General features: G+C 45.6%; 1 protein-coding gene across 1 annotated transcript; it reads left to right on the top strand.

Moving 5' to 3' along the window:
- Nucleotides 1–813: 813 nt before the first annotated feature.
- ARX (aristaless related homeobox) lies at nucleotides 814–16,700 on the top strand. Its single transcript, XM_058186082.1, has 5 exons — nucleotides 814–1,095; nucleotides 2,175–2,853; nucleotides 5,385–5,430; nucleotides 8,041–8,375; nucleotides 11,115–16,700. The coding sequence occupies exons 1-5, from the start codon at nucleotides 903–905 to the stop codon at nucleotides 11,353–11,355; spliced, it is 1,494 nt and encodes a 497-aa protein (XP_058042065.1). The 5' UTR covers nucleotides 814–902; the 3' UTR covers nucleotides 11,356–16,700.
- The last annotated feature ends 1 nt before the right edge of the window (nucleotide 16,701 follows it).

Genomic DNA, 16,701 nt, shown 5'->3' with positions numbered 1-16,701 from the left:
CCCACAGCAATTAAAATTACATATTACCAACACATCACAATGTCTGTAATGTTCTGGTTTGGGTGACCCGCCAAGTTTTCCCCTATCAACTGGTCGGCTGCTTTGTCCTTTTAATTGCAAATGTTTTTTTTGTCTAGATAAATATTAGTGTGTGAACCTTTACGGTCTGTGTGTACATTCTCATCTTAAGGATGCAATTCTAAATGTAGTGCCCAAGAAATAAATATGATCGATTTCTGAAAAGGTATACGCGGGTTTGCACTCTAAATTACTATTAGTTTTGCTTTGTAAAGAAAATCAGCGATTGAAAATAATGATTAATCCAGTGATTCATTCAAAACTCTAAGTCTCAACAATTTATTTCTTAAAATTAATAATGGGAAGCTATCTTGAATATTTCAATTAAACTTGTAAGCAAAATATAACTGAAGCAAACAATTTTCTACGTTTAGTCAATGCAGTCGAAATGTGTTGTACTGTACATGGGATAATCCTACCCATTCCTTGTAGCATTCAGGGAGAGGGAGTTGTCTTTTCCTTTTCATGGAAAAAGTGATTCAGTTCTTGTCAGTTGCAGCAAGAAGAATGTCCAGGAAAGCCACCCAACTTGGTCCAACCTGTACCATTCCCCTTCTCCTCCACGATCCAGGCCGCATTTTGCCTTGGGCTGAAGCCAGAGGCTGCCCAGCCTCTGGCAAGAGCCAATCAGAGCGCGCCTTCCAGCACGTGGAGAAGAGGGAATCAAGAGCTAAGCGATTGCAGCGCAGTCACTACCCTGGTTCCTCGTGTCCTGGGCAGGAAGAGGGGCGAGCCTCAGCTGCTGCTTAGTGGGGGGAGGGGTACCAGCCCCAGCCAAACTTCAACCTCCGCACGGCCCGGGAGAGTGCAAGCAAGCCAAAGCCATGAGCAGCCAATACCAAGAAGAGAGCTGCTCCGAGAGGCCCGAATGCAAAAGTAAATCGCCAACTTTGCTTTCCTCCTATTGCATCGACAGCATCCTGGGCAGGAGGAGCCCCTGCAAGATGCGGTTGCTAGGAGCAGCTCCTAATCTGCCGCCTCTGGCCAACCGGACGGAGCCAGACAAGGCCGGGCAAGGTGAGAAGGGTGGAATGAGGGTGGAAAAGGTAGGGAACATAGCTTCGAAGAAATGAAAAGCAGATCCCTACCTTGCCCGCAGTCTTTAATATCGTCTGATCCCTTCCAATCCACCCTGGGGCCAGGGATTGCATAGGGAGAAGTCGCTTCTACGGTAAGTAACTGGGTCCCAAACTCAGGCAGTCCCAAGTTGAGCAGTCGGGCAGTTGAAGGCCGAATCAGGTTCCGAAGAACTCCGCTCCCCATGTGCCCTGTTGTTTCAGTCTCTCACTCTCCCGTGCACTGGCCTGAATCCTAGCAGGGTTTACGCTACTCAGGGAGAAGAAGGAACGGGGTGGGGGGAGGCTGGATGCAAAATCGAGTGTCTCTTTTTCTGCTCTCCTCACTTTACGTGTTTGTACGGGTGGCGTTGTGATGGCAAATGTCAACCGTTGTCAAGAGTTCTGTGCTGGTATTTTCTCCAACTTGGCAGCGCCTTTGCTTGCTAGGCTAGATTAAAGGCAAAACCATCTGGGCGACGGCGGGGGCACTCCAGTTCAATGTCCAAATCTTGTAGGAAATTAGATGTTCCGTTCTGATTTTCTTAATTAATGGAGAGAGGAAGAGAATTCGGTTTCTTCTAAACCACTTTCTCTCGGGCCTGGAGTTTCAGGTGGGTCAAGGGCCGGTCTGTCTTGCTACTTCCAAAGAAATGTGGAAATTAATTTGACAGAACCCCATAGGTGTCAGATACCAGCTGGAGGAGGGAGACTCCCTTTAGTTGATATTTGAAAGTAATGATGTTTGAAACCAAAATGAGGTTGGAAGATGTTCTCCGGCAATGCTTGTTTGCTGCAGCTGCTTTCAAATATAAGCTTATGAACAAAACAGACTTCGTCTGTTATTACAGAAACGGGGAATTGCCTGGATTCTAACGGAATTCCTTTGGGTTTTATTGACTCAACCTAGACAGCTGAGGAGGAAGATGGGCGGGTTGGGATGACTCCCGCTGGGACTTTTTGCAGGAGGGGTCCCTCTTGCCAAGAACCCCATCTGTAGCTACTGGACTGACGACCCGTGCATGTCTCTGTCTTTGGCAGGATCAGGCAAGGGCAGCCCGCCCGGTTTCGAGATGGGCGAGCTGCATCTGCCGCCCAAGTTGCGCCGCCTCTATGGGCCTGGTGGGGGCCGATTGCTGGCGCGGGCCGAGGCAACCGCCTCGTCGTGGGACTCTCTCAAGATCAGCCAGGCGCCACAGGTCAGCATCAGTCGAAGCAAGTCCTACCGGGAGAACGCGCCCTTTGCGCGTAGCGCTCGTACCGTCGACGAATTGAGCAGCCCTGGAGGTGGCGGCGGCCCCGACGGTAGGCCAAGCCGAGGGGAGGAAATGCTGGAGGAGGAGGAGGAAGAGGAAGAGGAAGAGGAAGAAGAGGAGGCCGAGGAGCTGGATGAAGAGTTGGACGAGGACGACGAACTGCTAACCGAGGCCAAAGACGCCCGACGGAGCTCGGGGTCCGCGGGTGGGACTGGCGTGGGGCATGTGGCGATGGGAAGCGAGGGTGCCGGCGACTCGCCCAAGGAGGAGCTGCTGCTCCCTGCTGACGAGTTGGCTGACGGCAAGGATGGTGAGGACAGCGTGTGCCTGTCGGCGGGCAGTGATTCCGAGGAGGGGTTACTCAAGAGGAAGCAACGCCGTTATCGCACCACCTTCACCAGCTACCAGCTGGAGGAGCTCGAGAGGGCCTTCCAGAAGACCCACTACCCAGATGTCTTCACCAGGTAGGGAATGAACTGTTGAGACAAGCTATCCTCCAAGGGGCTCTAGGGTGGGAAGGGGTTTCTAAGCCAAGATTGAACGTCGAAAGGAATGAGGAAAGAGCTGCAAGATCAAGAAAGGCGGATCGACTGGGCATAAAATCCTCTGGGGCGAAAGTTTTTAAAATATTTGTTTCGGTTTTTGCATGTACAAGATCAGAAGGAAACGGAAGGAGGAAACTGGTAGACATAAGAAAGAATACTGCAAGGCTGGAAAGAAGGAATAGATTTGAAGAGGAGCTGCCCGTCACGGGTCTTCTTCGGGTCGTCCTCCACTTGACTCATTTTCGGGCCCCGCTTTGCTTCTCCCCTTCCCCTATTCCCGTGCTTTGGGCAGTCACCTTTCCCCAAATTCAGCGGCCTTTACGAATTAGCGTGCCCAGCTCTTCGCTGGACTTCAGGCGCTAAGCTAGTCTGCCAAGGATAGGTGTGGCCGAATTTTTGACCACATCGTTGCCAAACCAATCTATTTTTGCCCTGATTCTCTGGCTAGTCTGTCAGGTATCAATTTCACAGTTTTCCGTTGAAGCTGGAGAGCTGCCCTCTCAATGAAAGTCACATACATACAGATAGGAAAAGATCAAAGTATTCCGCATTCGAAGGCTAAAAATATGGAACGAGGCGGCAGCGTTCGGCCAGAGCATTTTGGCAGTCTGCAAGGGCTTGCTTGCCTGCTTGCAGACGGTAGTCCGGAAAATAGGAGATGGAAAAAATGGAGCTGGGGACGAGAAAGCTGTTGCTATTCTTTGGATGCGTCTTAGCTTAGAAAGGAAAGTCCGGCCAAGCTGAGAATTACCGAATTTTCCTGAAGCGCTGGGCGGAACTTTCGGTTCCAGCCTCCATCCAAAAGTAAAATGGCTTCCTGAATATTTGCATCTTGAGAGGGAAAATCTTCGCCTTTCCTTAGCTTCAGATTTGCTTTGGATGACTTTAATTCATCGTATTAACCCTTCTGAATTGTTAATTAATTAATTAATAATATTAATCAATTAAGTATTCAGCCCTTTTCTTAGGAATTCCTTCATTTTTGCAGGAGTGCAAATGCTCCCAATCTATTGCCAATTGATAAGCAAAAGTAGGCGCTGCTAATAAAACTCAACTCAGCCCCTTCCCTAAAAGGGCAGGGAGTGGGAAAGAAACTCATGTTGAACTGTAAAAGGCGTGGATTCTTTGCTGGAGCCAGCTCTTATTCTACGAAGTTCGTAGGCGATTTTCCTAGGTGCGAAGAAATTCTCCGTCTGTAAAGTCGGCAATTTACTCGGTCTTCTCCTTTTTATCAATTGTCTGGGATTCTTCCTCTACTTTTCTTTTTTTCTGAGGAAGAGAGAAAGAGGGAGGGAGGGATCTCCCTTTAAATCCGTTAGCCTGCCACAGTGCATGTTATTTCCTCGGAAAAGGGGCTGAGTTTGGATGGTGGAAAGAAACTGACTGATCCCTTGCTAAGGCGGTTTCTTCGCTAGCCTTTTATAGCCACTTATTCTGTACCGTCAGTCAAACTCAGTTGTGGTACTACAATGCCAATCTCGTCACTGATAAGCCCGCTACCTTTCTAGCCTAGCCAGAACCCGGAAAATTGCTCCGTCTTTTCCTTGGAAATGGGCCAGCGGAGCACACCAAGCAGTCTGATTCCAATGCCAAAATCCCGATATATGGTGTTGGTTTTTCCACTGCCCCGGACACACATCAGTGCAGAAATGTACCGGGTTTTTTAAATAGTTCCTGCAGATAGTTCCAGGGGCTTCCTTTTTGGCAGCCCGAAGGCGCTGGCTATTTTTTCTTCTCGAGTCCGGCCAGACTCCCACTTTGGCCGGCACTGAGTTTTTCTTCCGAATGGAGGGAAAGGCAATTATCCCGGGAGTCGCCCGAATTCGAAGTAAACAGATTGTGAGCAGTTCCCTAACATCCTAATGGTTTCCGATTTGCTTTAATTGTTGCAATAATCACCGCAATGAAGGGCTCGTGTTGCAGCTCAATGGATCTCCCCTGTGCTGCAGCATTGTATTTGAAGGTGGGAGCCTTTGTTAAAGGCCTTGACTGGAGATGCCAGAGAGGAGGGGGGCTGGGCTTGATTCCTTCTGGGGAACGCTGCCCTCTTTCGCACCTTCTTTCTTTGTGGAGAAAAAGGAAATAGTAAGAAAGTAAATTGAGCTTGGGAAAAATCAATAGGTAAAGCCTGTCTGGGCCATCTAATACCAGCCAGTGAGCTTGAGGCTTAGTGTAAAATATTTCCGGCTTTGACCCAGGAACAGAGAGGAAGGGTGGTCTAGGGAAACCTCAAAGTGTAGAATATCCCACCACCACCACAAGACTTTAAGACAAAAAGCAGGGGCCTAGTCTGATGTGGAGCTGGGCAGATGAGGTTGCTTTGATCTGAGCAATAGAGAAGAAGTTGGAATTGAACCATGGCCTTCTGCCGTTTGTACTTCACTGTACCTGTTCCTGGACCCTTTAAGAGTTTCACCTGAGCAACTGTCTTGTACTTCTTTCCTTCCCAGGGAAGAGCTGGCGATGCGCCTGGATCTGACTGAAGCCAGAGTGCAGGTGAGTCGAGGGGGGAGCGATTGGAAATAGATGTGGGAGCCAGATATCAGTTGGACGGGGGAGCTTCTCAGTAGGGCAAAACGAAATGCTTTAATAATTGATTTCATCCTCTTGGATTCATCCTCTTTCGTCCATCCCAAATTCAGTTAAAAATTTGAGGGAACTCCGGTGCTTCTACAATTTTTTTCTTTCAGAGACAATGTCCAGGAGGTCCCCAACAAACTTTCCTTTCTTTCCCCACTACAATTAACACTTCTGACAATTTTTAGCCTCTCCAAAAATATCTCAAAGAACAAGCCAGGCATGTTGGTGCAAAAGCAAAGAGGACTCAGAAGAGAACAGGGAGCTTCCTTCTTAACCCTGCCCCAATCTCTGAAAGCCAGCTACTGCTCCTGACTTCCTTTCCTTCCAGTGCAGGAGGGCAACCATGTCCCCCAACAGATGGTTCGGCCTTTGGGCTCTGAGCTGAGCAAATCACTTTACACAGACAGCCAAGTGCAGCAAAAGCATCATAAATTCCATATGGCTCATTTAATACACAACAGCTTCTCGCATTAGAGGAGTTAATGAAGAGCTCAGTTCCCTCCTCTCTGTTGACACATTTCTCTATTGTCAAACAGAGATGTGACAGCAACTCAGGATTTTCAGCTCAGGGGAATGAGTCGTGGGAAAGTTAAATAACTAAAAAAGAGAGTGAGCAAGAAACTGAGACCCCCCTTCCCCTCATCACCATCTTTCTTTCTCACCCTCCCCTTTGTTCTCATTCATGGGAGAAGCTGTAATTAAGGAGAATATGAATTATTAGAATCTTTTGGTTTACCTTTGGGTATACTCAGACATTAATTCAATAAGAGGCAGAATGGGGGGGGGCATTGCTAATTGAGTTGGAAACAGATAAGGCGCACTGGGAGATACCAACATTTTCATTGCCTTAATGCTTAGTTCTTGGGCTCGCTGTTGTAGGGCTGTAAGGAGGGACTTTTTGGAGGTGATCATAGCAAACCAGGGGCCATTCAAGGATGTAACGTTTTTGCCAGCTATAATGTTTTCCTTCTTTCTCTTTCCCAAACTCTTTTATTTAGTGGAAGTGGAATCAAAATTCTTAGAGAGCAAATTCTCATTACCTGTTCCTTTCACATTGTTATAATTGTTAAATGTGACTATGCTACTTAAGCTACATCATTTTACAACAGGACAAAAGATGCCAGTGTCTGATATAAAATAACATTACTTTATGGAAATTCATTTAGCCAAGTTTTGGTTAAAAACATAGGAATGGACAAAGGTTTCTCTTTTGCTCTTTCTCAAGAAATAACTAGAGGAAGGGCAGACCTGCTGAGATTGTTAATGATGCTGCAGATGAATAGGTGCAAAAGATTATTTATTGTTATTAATTTTCTCAAGTATCAAAGTCTTCAAAATGTTTAACCTGCCACCTAAGTTGCCAAACACATTCAAACATTTGCCAAAACCTTTGGCACTGAGAAAGGGAAGGGTAGAGAAAGTTACATGTAAAGTTTTAAAGACATCAGGAAACATTAGATATTGCTTATTGAATATTGCAGCATATATCTTATGAAGTAGTATATACTTCCCATTCACTATCTCCAGTCATTGGCGAAGCTACATGGATGGGAATTGCAGATCTAGAACAGAGAGAAAAAGACTACAGTGAAACTCCTCCAATAGAGAACCAGTAACAAAGTGCCTAATTCTACTAAGAGAAATGTATTTTAAAAGTTCATTCCGATGGCTCAGTCTACTTTAAAGGGACAGATACTTTAAAGGGAATCAGTCTACTTTAAAGGGACAGACATCAGCAGAACATAAATAATCAGAATAATTTATTATTTATATGCTGATATGTCCAAGAGTTTCCTTTATATATTGAAGACAGGAGGACGATAAATATTTACCAGCCAGGGCTAACAGTCTAAATGCCCCCCAAAAAGGTAAAAAAGAAATGCTGCATTAATAAATGCTGCATCATAAAAAATAGTTGTAGCCACCTGGATTTTTACTTTTGAATAGAATTTGGGATTAAGTCAGTGTGTGCTTCTATCTGTTAGAATCTTTAATTTAGATGTCTGGACTGCTGATTTCACAGGAAACCATGAAAAAGCTGCTCAATATCTTAAATTTAGGTAACTTTCTACCTCTGTGAGCTTTTGTTTTGGATTTATACAGAGTGAAGGAGCTTTTGTTCACCCTGCAGCCTTGGCTTACTTCTCTTAATAAATAAGAGGACCAATTTGCTTCCCTTCCTTCTAGAGAACAGATGAGAAACCCATAGTCTATTAGACAGATTTCATAACTTTTTCCAGGAGATGGAGGCATATTTCTTTCTACCTCTGCCGGAAAAATAGAAAGGCGCTAGATTACTGGGTGGCTTTCTGGAGTAACTACCCAGGCAAGTTTTCCTCTCTTTCCCTGGCTGGACGGGTCTGGCGAGGTTAGGAACCGCTCTTGTTGGCTGTCCTCCGCAATGTCTCAGTGCGGCCCGGAGGCGGGTGATCGGGCTTCTGAAGATCGTTTGCTGGCCTCGAGGAGCAGGAGCGGAAAGGCCGCGTTTACTAATCGCCTTGCCCCTTGTTTTCTTTTGGCTTCCAGGTCTGGTTCCAGAACCGGAGAGCCAAATGGCGGAAGAGGGAAAAGGCCGGTGCTCAAAGCCACCCACCCGGCTTGCCTTTCCCTGGCCCGCTGTCGGCATCTCATCCGCTCAGTCCCTACCTTGATGCTAGTCCTTTCCCTCCTCACCACCCAGCTCTCGACTCCGCTTGGACTGCCGCCGCCGCCGCCGCCGCCGCCGCCGCCGCCGCCTTTCCCAGCCTTCCACCTCCGGGCTCTGCAGCCTTGCCCCACAGCGGCACCCCGCTAGGCCTCAGCACTTTCCTGGGAGCGGCTGTATTTCGGCACCCGGCCTTCATCAGTCCAGCTTTTGGCAGGTAAACTCCTCACCTGGTGCCTTTCCCCCAGTTGGTCAGCGGAGGGTCACAGAGGAGGTGATGAACTTGTCCCGCGGCACAAGGATAAAGTGTGTGTGTGTATTTCCTAGGAGTACGTATGTGCTGTGTAGATCCAGAAGCACCTATTTCTGAAGTCAAAGGGGCGGAGCTAGGGGCAAGTTGGTTCTTGGGGAAGATGGGTGGAACTCTTCCGCCTAAGGATTTGGAACATGGACATTAACAAAAAAAATCTAAGAATTCTTAGTGCCAAGATTACATCCATGAAAGCTAAGGATGGGAGCCCCGATGGATGTACCCTTTTCAACCTCCCAGGTTTGCTGTCCAGCCCTGGCTGCGATTACTCAGAAGTTCTCTGTACCCAATGTAGGCTTGGCTGCGGTAGGAATGGCAGCATGTAGCTAAAGAATTCCATTTGGGAGGCTGCAAGAGTTCAGTCTCTTTGGGGAAGGTTGCACATTTCAGCAGTTCCCGTTTTTAAAATGATGGATTTGGGGGGAAAAACTCTCATGTCTGATTTTCTATGTTCTAATTGGACAGCGATTTATAAAAGCTTTGGCAAGTGCGTTTCGACTATTTAAGTTTAAACATCTGTTAAAAGTTGGGTATCCCCCTTCCCCAATGATTTGGAGCTTGGGAATTATTTCCCTATAACAAGAGTATATTTTACTCCAAATGCTTACAGAAAGAACTGCAATATACATTGACATTAAGTGGGGAGAGTGAAATCATAGGTAGGCCATATTTAATTAAACTTAATGCAACTGAAAACTGTGTTCGAGAGAGACGGCCAAGTTCCTTAGCTTGGATGGCAATCAGCTGGATAGAAAAATTATAAATCAGGCAGGGAGAGGGGCGGTACTGTAGTTGTATTTCCTTAGATAAATTCAAACAATGAAATAAAAAGCCTATAACTGATTAAATAGACGAGACAATATCGAGTTTATTAAAACGGGAAAGATGAAAATACATCTTAACAGGAGAACAAAAAAAAATATTCATCGGGGTACGACGCTACTTAAAACAAAATTATCTCTTGCAGGAGGAATGGAAATCCAAGTTAAATTAAGATTTTAAGGGGCAGGGAATGTCTACCAATAAAATTGAAACTGTTTCTGCTTCCCCTCCACAAGTAGAGTGATTCGATTTCCCAAACGTTACTGGATTACTACGCCCCCTACTGATCACGCTGTTCCTGCGCTTTAATGCTTTTCTTTAAACTCTACATAGCCTGGTGTTACAGCTCGCTCTCTCCCGCCAAAAACATTGACAAATTAGTTGAAAAAAACTCGCCGAGCATATTTTAAAGGGCAAGTGAAGGAACAGGGTGGGTGTAGGGAGAAAAAAAACCCCTCTCATCCTCTTGAGCTAGATTTCACTTTGCTCTTAACGTTTTTAGGAAGGCGTGCAGGCAATTTGAAACGGCTTCTGTTTCCAGCTACACCTATCAGATTCCCCAGAACTGCGGGACTAAAACTGCTAATATTTCTAACTCCGAGGTTCCCAGTTGAGGAAGATTGTTATTGCAGGTCTACTCCCCCCACCACCGCAGTTGCTCTTTCCATTCTGCAAACGAAAGGCTACAGAAATCTAGCCTGAGTTGAACTGTATAAAGCCTCTCACTGAATACGGCGGGTGAGCTGGGGACAGAAGCCACTCCAGACGGAAACCAGGCGCCAGCCTCGGCAACCTGTCCCAAAGCCTAGCCAGTTTGGTCTTAGTTGGTCCCTCCCGTTGCCTTCCAGGCCCGCAGTTCAATTCCTCGCCGCGCTGATGTCAGTAATCACCTCCTTGGTTAATGGAGAGCTCGTGTCTCTCGACGTGCCGGTCAAAGAGGGTCAGCTGAATAGCACCGGGAGAAACGCAAGCGAAAAAAGGAAAAGGGAAAGCATGCCGCAGATTGTGTCATTGGTAGGGGTTGCCGGAGCGTAATTGGAGTTCCGCTGTGAGGCAATCCGCTAGAACAGCACTCCCCGCTGGGGAGGGGAATCTGCGCGGCAGCAGAGCCGAGAGGCGGCCGCCGCTTTGGGCATCCGGGCGCTGGGAAGTTTCTCATAAAACGGACGGGGGGGGGGTTGCCACAGATAGACACCCTAATTAAGAGGCCGAGCGCAAGTTCGGCAGACCAGTTAAGGTCTATCGAAAGCCACCCCAGTCGTAGGTTGGAGGGAAGAGGCGAGAAGAGCCGACATCTGTCTTGCTGCCTAACCTCGCTCTCCGTGCAAGCCAATTTCGACCGACTGCCAGTTTCTTATAGCGAACTACTGTCGCCAATACACGGGCGACCTACCAACCTATAAACGCGACTTTGCCCGCCGGCATCGGGGTTTTTCAATCTTCCTCTTTCTCGAGCCTCCTCCCACAACTTTTGGGTTCAGAAGGGCCCACCATGGCTGTCCCGTCAGAAGCGTGCAGAGTTGCAGACAGAAGAGGCTGCAAAGAAAAGGAGAAATGCAGGATTCAGTCCCCGGTCCGGGAGGAGGCCAGAAAGCGGACGCAAAAAGAGACTTCCTCGTTCTCCTGCGATTTCCTAATCGGGCTCTTGCAGTTCGAGGTTGGCAAGTTGTCGCCTTCACGATTTTTGGAGCTCTGAAAAGCCGTCTGTCCTTCTAAGAGAATAAAATTGAAACCGAAATGGCAGCCCCCTCTCGCCACCATAAAAGCAACTGCGGACTTTCGGTTATTTTAAGATTGACTCTTGCTCTTCTCCTTTGCTTGCAGGCTCTTTTCCACCATGGCCCCGCTGACTAGCGCTTCCACTGCGGCTGCTCTGCTGCGACAGCCAGCCCCTGTCGTGGACAACGCCGTGCAATCAAGCGGCCTCTCTGACCCGGCCGCCGCGGCAGCGGACCGGCGCGCCTCCAGCATTGCGGCGCTGCGCCTGAAAGCCAAGGAGCACGCGGCGCAGCTTACGCAGCTCAATATCCTCCCCGGGAACAGCGCGGGCAAAGAGGTGTGCTAAATCACTCCCGGGGGGTGGGGTTGGTGGGCAAATCGGCCGAGGCACGAATCCAAGACCAAAACGGGAGGGAAGCCAGTGGACGCACGCTTTCTGGAGGGGGACAGGAGGCGGGGTGGCGCCACTTCTGCGGCTTCCCTTGGGCCAATCCTCAGGAGCCCACCCTTCCTCGGTTGGGAGTTTATTCCTTGCTAGATCGTCGACTTGGGTCAGCAAAGCACCTGCCCGAGTTGCAGAAGGCTGAAGAGAAGACCGGGAGGGCGGTGAGATTGCTAAGAAAGCGAAGGGCAATGGAGGCCAGGTTACGCTCTTTGCCTAGGCTGTTCTCACCGGGCCAGAAAAGATACTTGCTGACAGAGCCAAGGCTGAATCAAAGCCAAGTAGACCACTTGGGGAGGGGCGGGTTTGGTCTCTTGTCCACCGATCACATCAACCAAGGGTTTTATAGTAAACCAAAGGGAAATATAACGCTAGCATATGGACTGTTTAAGTTACTATACTGTGATACTCAATACTGTACATACCATTATTAAAAAATACGGAAAAAAAAATCCAGAGCTTTGTATATTTGAAATGTTATATAATAATTGCACTCAGTGTAGTGTTTGTACAAGTTTGACATTTCTGTAGATTTCTGTGTTGTAGATATTATAGGGACTTTAGACAAATATTTATGTACAAATTCTTTAACTTATTAATTGTAGTTTCCCAAAACCCCGAAAGAGAATGCCAGCAAGCCAGAGAAAGGCCATCGGAAACGTACGTTTGTGTAATATTATTGCTCTCACTTTTCCTTGCGATTAAGTGGGAAAGTGTTACCCATAGAAAATAAATATATCTCTCTATATCCGCACGTTTATCAATAATTCCAAAAGCTACATGGAGGTTCAGTGTCATTGAAAACAACTATGCTAATAACAGGGAGTGTGGTGTATAAGCAGATACAAAAGATTTAAGTCCTTTCCAGAACGTGGAGAAAAGATGGACTTTTCACAAATGTTCAAACTGATAAGTAGAAAAGGGCTTTGCCAAATTTTCCGAAAAAAATCTGACTTGGGTTTAGTTAGTGTAGAATCCTCACCCACTTGCCAAAAGGCTTGGCTGGGAATTCTGGAAATTGTAGTCGCAGAATAACTGGAGGAGACCAAAGAGGGAAAGTAAGTCCAAAACTATGAGGTGGATGTAAAAGGCCCAGTCCTGCTCATGTCTACTCAGAGGAAAGTCTCACTGAGCTTTTTGGAAAGTGGGTGTAAGATCGTGGCCTAGGCAGAACCCTTAAAATAAGTTAACATCAATAGCAGTGGCCTATAGAGCCTTGGCCATATCAAATGCATTTTTTGGAGAGTAAAACCAACCCAGCATAAGAATTATTCCCAAATCAACGTATTGGCTATTCTAACAAGGAACGTTTACTCTATCCTTTTCAATGGGCACATTATTATTCTGCTTTATATGTGAGCAAAGATGGTATGCGCGCGTCTCCCCCTCTTTCGATCCCTTTTCGTTCCTTCCTTCGCCGAAAATGCCTCTCCTCACAAGGGTGACTTTGGGAGGGACCTGGAAAGGCTTCTGCTTGGCGGCCTCCATCCCTAAGCGTGGGCTTGTAGACCAGGTCGGCCTGTCCCGATGCCGGGGCCGTGTATCAGCCAGCAACTGTGGGGAACGAGGAGCTGGAGGTGTCTTGGCGTCCGCTCTGAGCCCTCACACATACAGGCTGGTTGAAGTATGAAACTGTGGAGCTGTCAGAGGCTGTCTCTCTCGCCTGGAAATTTGGCGGGAGTTTTCAGGGCCAAGCTCTGAGGAACTAAAGTGAGGCTTGCCACACATCGGGTTTTTTTTCTTTCCTCAGTCCCAGAGGCGGGAAGAAAAATGGTGCTATTTTGCCCCAGGCATTACCGCTCCTACTTGCAAGATTGGCAGATGCTGCCTGTCCCTTTCCGGGAGTCGGACAGTAGCCGCGGGTGAGGGCCCAGCCCGATCTCTCCCTTTTCCAAGCCATTTGACCTGCCATGCAGCTGAAGCAAATCGCGTGAAATTGCCTCCAAGGATTACATCGGCATCCCATTGAAAAGCCCCTGAGCCCCTGGTTTACCAACCTCCTAATCCCATGTCACGGCTGGTGCAAAACCCCCCCCCCGTGAAACGGCCCCTATTCTTCCGCAGCTGGGGGGGGGCGGCTTTACAGTCGGCCATGGCGGACTGAGCTCGCGCGCTTCAAAAAGGAAGGTCGGTGTTCCCCGGATTAGAAGAGAGCCGGGCTGTCACGCCTGACAAGCCCTCAAAGCCGCCACAGAAACCCACGACCTTTCCCTTTCCTGGCTCTGTGGCAGCGGGGAACACCTAACAGGCCCTTGCGAGAGCTCTCCAGGTGTTTCAGCTTTGAATGGGGCTCCGGCAAGGTAAGGAAGGTAAAAGGCCTTCCATAAATCCCATTTAAGGCTTCCCAGGAAATTTCACAAAGCTGAGCTCCCTGCTCTCTTTTCTTTTTCTAAGGCACTTTTCTCTCCCCCACCCCTTCTGTACATCCAAAGGCTGTGTTTTCTGAATAAGCTCAATGGTGAAAAGGGGAAACGCCATTTCACTTTGGGTAATTCACCAGAAACAACTGAAGCCAACTTCTCCTAAATTGCTTCGTTGTAAATTGATGCTGTATATGGAAAAGAAATGGTTGTACAGTACACCTTTCATGTATGCATTACATATTCCCATTGCCACCTCCACCCAACATACACATACATATTAGGTTAACTAACAGGAAATGAAAGGAATTGATCACAATACTGCAATAACCTAAAACAGGCCATAGCTTGCCCATTAAGGAAGACTTTTGGTAAATGTTACAAAGAGAATTTAAGAAAAGGCTTCACTGAGACGGCTCTAATGGAAGGCCTCTAGGGTGAGAATGGCAAATTTTCAAATTTTCCTTCCGTGCATACTACTCTTCTCAGAATTTGCATTTATACACATGTAGTAGGCTCTTCAGCATGTTTGTTTTTATGAACAAACTGAAAAATTCTTCCAAATAACCATAAATTTAACTGACACCATCTTATACACATATGCATTTTGGAGTATATATATTTAAAAACACCATAGGTACAAAAATATTTTTATAGAAAAAAAGAACATTTGCTCCTGGACATGATTAACAGTAGAGTCTGAAATGCATGTTTTACTTTAAAGAAAAGGGAGTCATTATCAAGCCATTATGCATTAAGAAATGTCACTCAGTCATTTTTATTCATTCTACAGAAATCATTGTAAAAGCCAGAATCATACTTCTGTAGGCAGCAATTTTGTTCTGCAGGGGGGTTATTACTCTGGTCCCTTATTAGGATCTATACTGCTGCCAAGCAATCCTATAACCATCTCAAAAGAAGTTTACCTTCATGTTATAAAACCAGTAGTGGTATTTATACTGTGCAATAATTAGTGTATTACTTGAATCCACTAACAGGTTCATTTTATCTCTTCACAAAACCTCTAGCCTGCTTACAGAAAGCTTGTGCCTCCTTTGGTGCTGTTAAAGGGGTAAAAGAGTGAATGAAGGCTGGTAGCACTCTCTCTTTTTGCCTTGCCTTAATTCCCATCTCTTTTTGCTCTCATCCAATTAGTGCAGTGTATTAAGCAGTTTATCATCTCATAGTCAGCTATTGAGAGAAACAAGACGAACACTTTGCAATAGAGCCTGCTCTCCTTTGACACCCTCAGGTACTTACATATTCCACTGTGCTATGAATAATAGAGGAAGAATAGAGCACTAATTCCCTCATCAAAGAATGCCTTGTCTGCTGCTTTGCTCAACAACACCATTCTGATCAAAAGAAAAGCAATAAAGCTTAGCATAACAAAACGAAACCTACTTATTAGCTTAGTGGTTAAATTAATGCAGAGACGCTGCTATTCAAAACCAAGGTTTGAAAACAGCCTCCAATAACCTGATAATGCTGCCTTCAGGATGAAGGAATTTTAATCTGAAATTTGAAGCTGGCACAGATGAGTTAATCTATTAAACAGCTATAAGAGGAGTGCAGGATGAGTAGTTCAATTAAGAAATATTTAGGTGGTCAACAAGAGAAGCAAAGGAGGCAAGATCAAAAATAGGTTGAAGCTGGGAAATAGAAAAATAATTTTTATCCAGTAAGAAATGATTCTGGCACAAGATGAAACGATTCATCAGATTTCTTTCTTTTAATAAATACTAACTGTGAAGGCTGGCTTCTAAACTTATGTATTAAAGCTCCTTCTCTATCCATCAACCTAACTTTGTTGTTTATTTTTAACTACACGGAGAAAAAGGAGAGTAACAGAGCTCAGATTGCTCTGAGGAACTCCGGCTTGTTTTTGGTTTTGTAATTCTACAGTTCAATGAATTTAATATGCACGTAAAGATTGATGTACACAAAGAAAGATGACTTTTCAGTTTTTCCATTGTTAAAATAAGGTGAAACAGTCAAAGTAGTCTGTGTAGTCAACAAGGGTCATATCAGTAGCAGATTTAGCTGACTAAACATTTACTTGTTAACAAAGCATTAAACAAGATAGCTTTATTTATTTAATGGTGCAAAAATATCTTCCCTAGTAATTAAGAAGAAATGCAAAATTCCATTTTGAAATTTATATTTATAAAATTTACATTTGTAGAAATAAAATGCTCAAATTTTCGGCAGAATTCTATATAACAATGTATGTGAAATTATAGTCTTGCTGAGATTATGTCATGTGCTTGTTTACACATACACATTATTTTTCATTTCCTCATATTTTACAATAAATATTCTGAACATGGGCTATACCAAAACCTGTGCAGTATTTGTAAATATGGTATGTTATTCTAATTTAGAAGGAAACTGCTTTTATCCCTCAAAGCCTGAGCTACTGTAATTGGGCAGCTGATTATAGTAGTAATAGGTACTACTAAAAATGTACAGCCATCCATATGATAGTCTCCCTTAACCAATACTAAAATCATTTACTAGGAAAACAGAACATTGCAAAGTAAACTTCCCAATCCAGAGCTGTTTACAAAGAAATTTCTCTCTACATCAATGCAAGGATGGGTTGAACTACTCGACCAAACTAATGCAAAATCTTTATAGAGGAGTTCTATTGGTACACTGCAACTCACTCTTCAGCAAGGCAAGATAAATCTAAGCAAACGTTTTACCTGATGCCTGTCATTTGTATTAATGAAAGCTGAAATAGATGGGGCATCACTACCACATTTGTTTATTCATCTGTCAGTACAATCAGGCAAGAAGTGGGGGATATAAAGTACAAATGGCTTGTCCATCCATATCATTATTCTTTTTCACAGATATATTTCATATGAATGCACCATTCAGATAT

This window comes from Ahaetulla prasina, chromosome 5, assembly GCF_028640845.1.
Source record: "Ahaetulla prasina isolate Xishuangbanna chromosome 5, ASM2864084v1, whole genome shotgun sequence".
Lineage (NCBI taxonomy): Eukaryota > Metazoa > Chordata > Lepidosauria > Squamata > Colubridae > Ahaetulla > Ahaetulla prasina.
The sequence above is the reverse complement of the archived record's forward strand: the minus strand, read 5'-3'. Positions and strand labels throughout refer to the sequence as shown.

Excerpts from the sequence above, each read along its gene's own strand:
- ARX (XM_058186082.1), top strand. The coding sequence starts at position 903 with ATGAGCAGCCAATACCAAGAAGAGAGCTGCTCCGAGAGGCCCGAATGC. Across the intron at positions 1,096-2,174 it reads GCCAGACAAGGCCGGGCAAG|GATCAGGCAAGGGCAGCCCG; the intron begins GTGAGAAGGGTG and ends TGTCTTTGGCAG. Across the intron at positions 2,854-5,384 it reads TACCCAGATGTCTTCACCAG|GGAAGAGCTGGCGATGCGCC; the intron begins GTAGGGAATGAA and ends TTTCCTTCCCAG.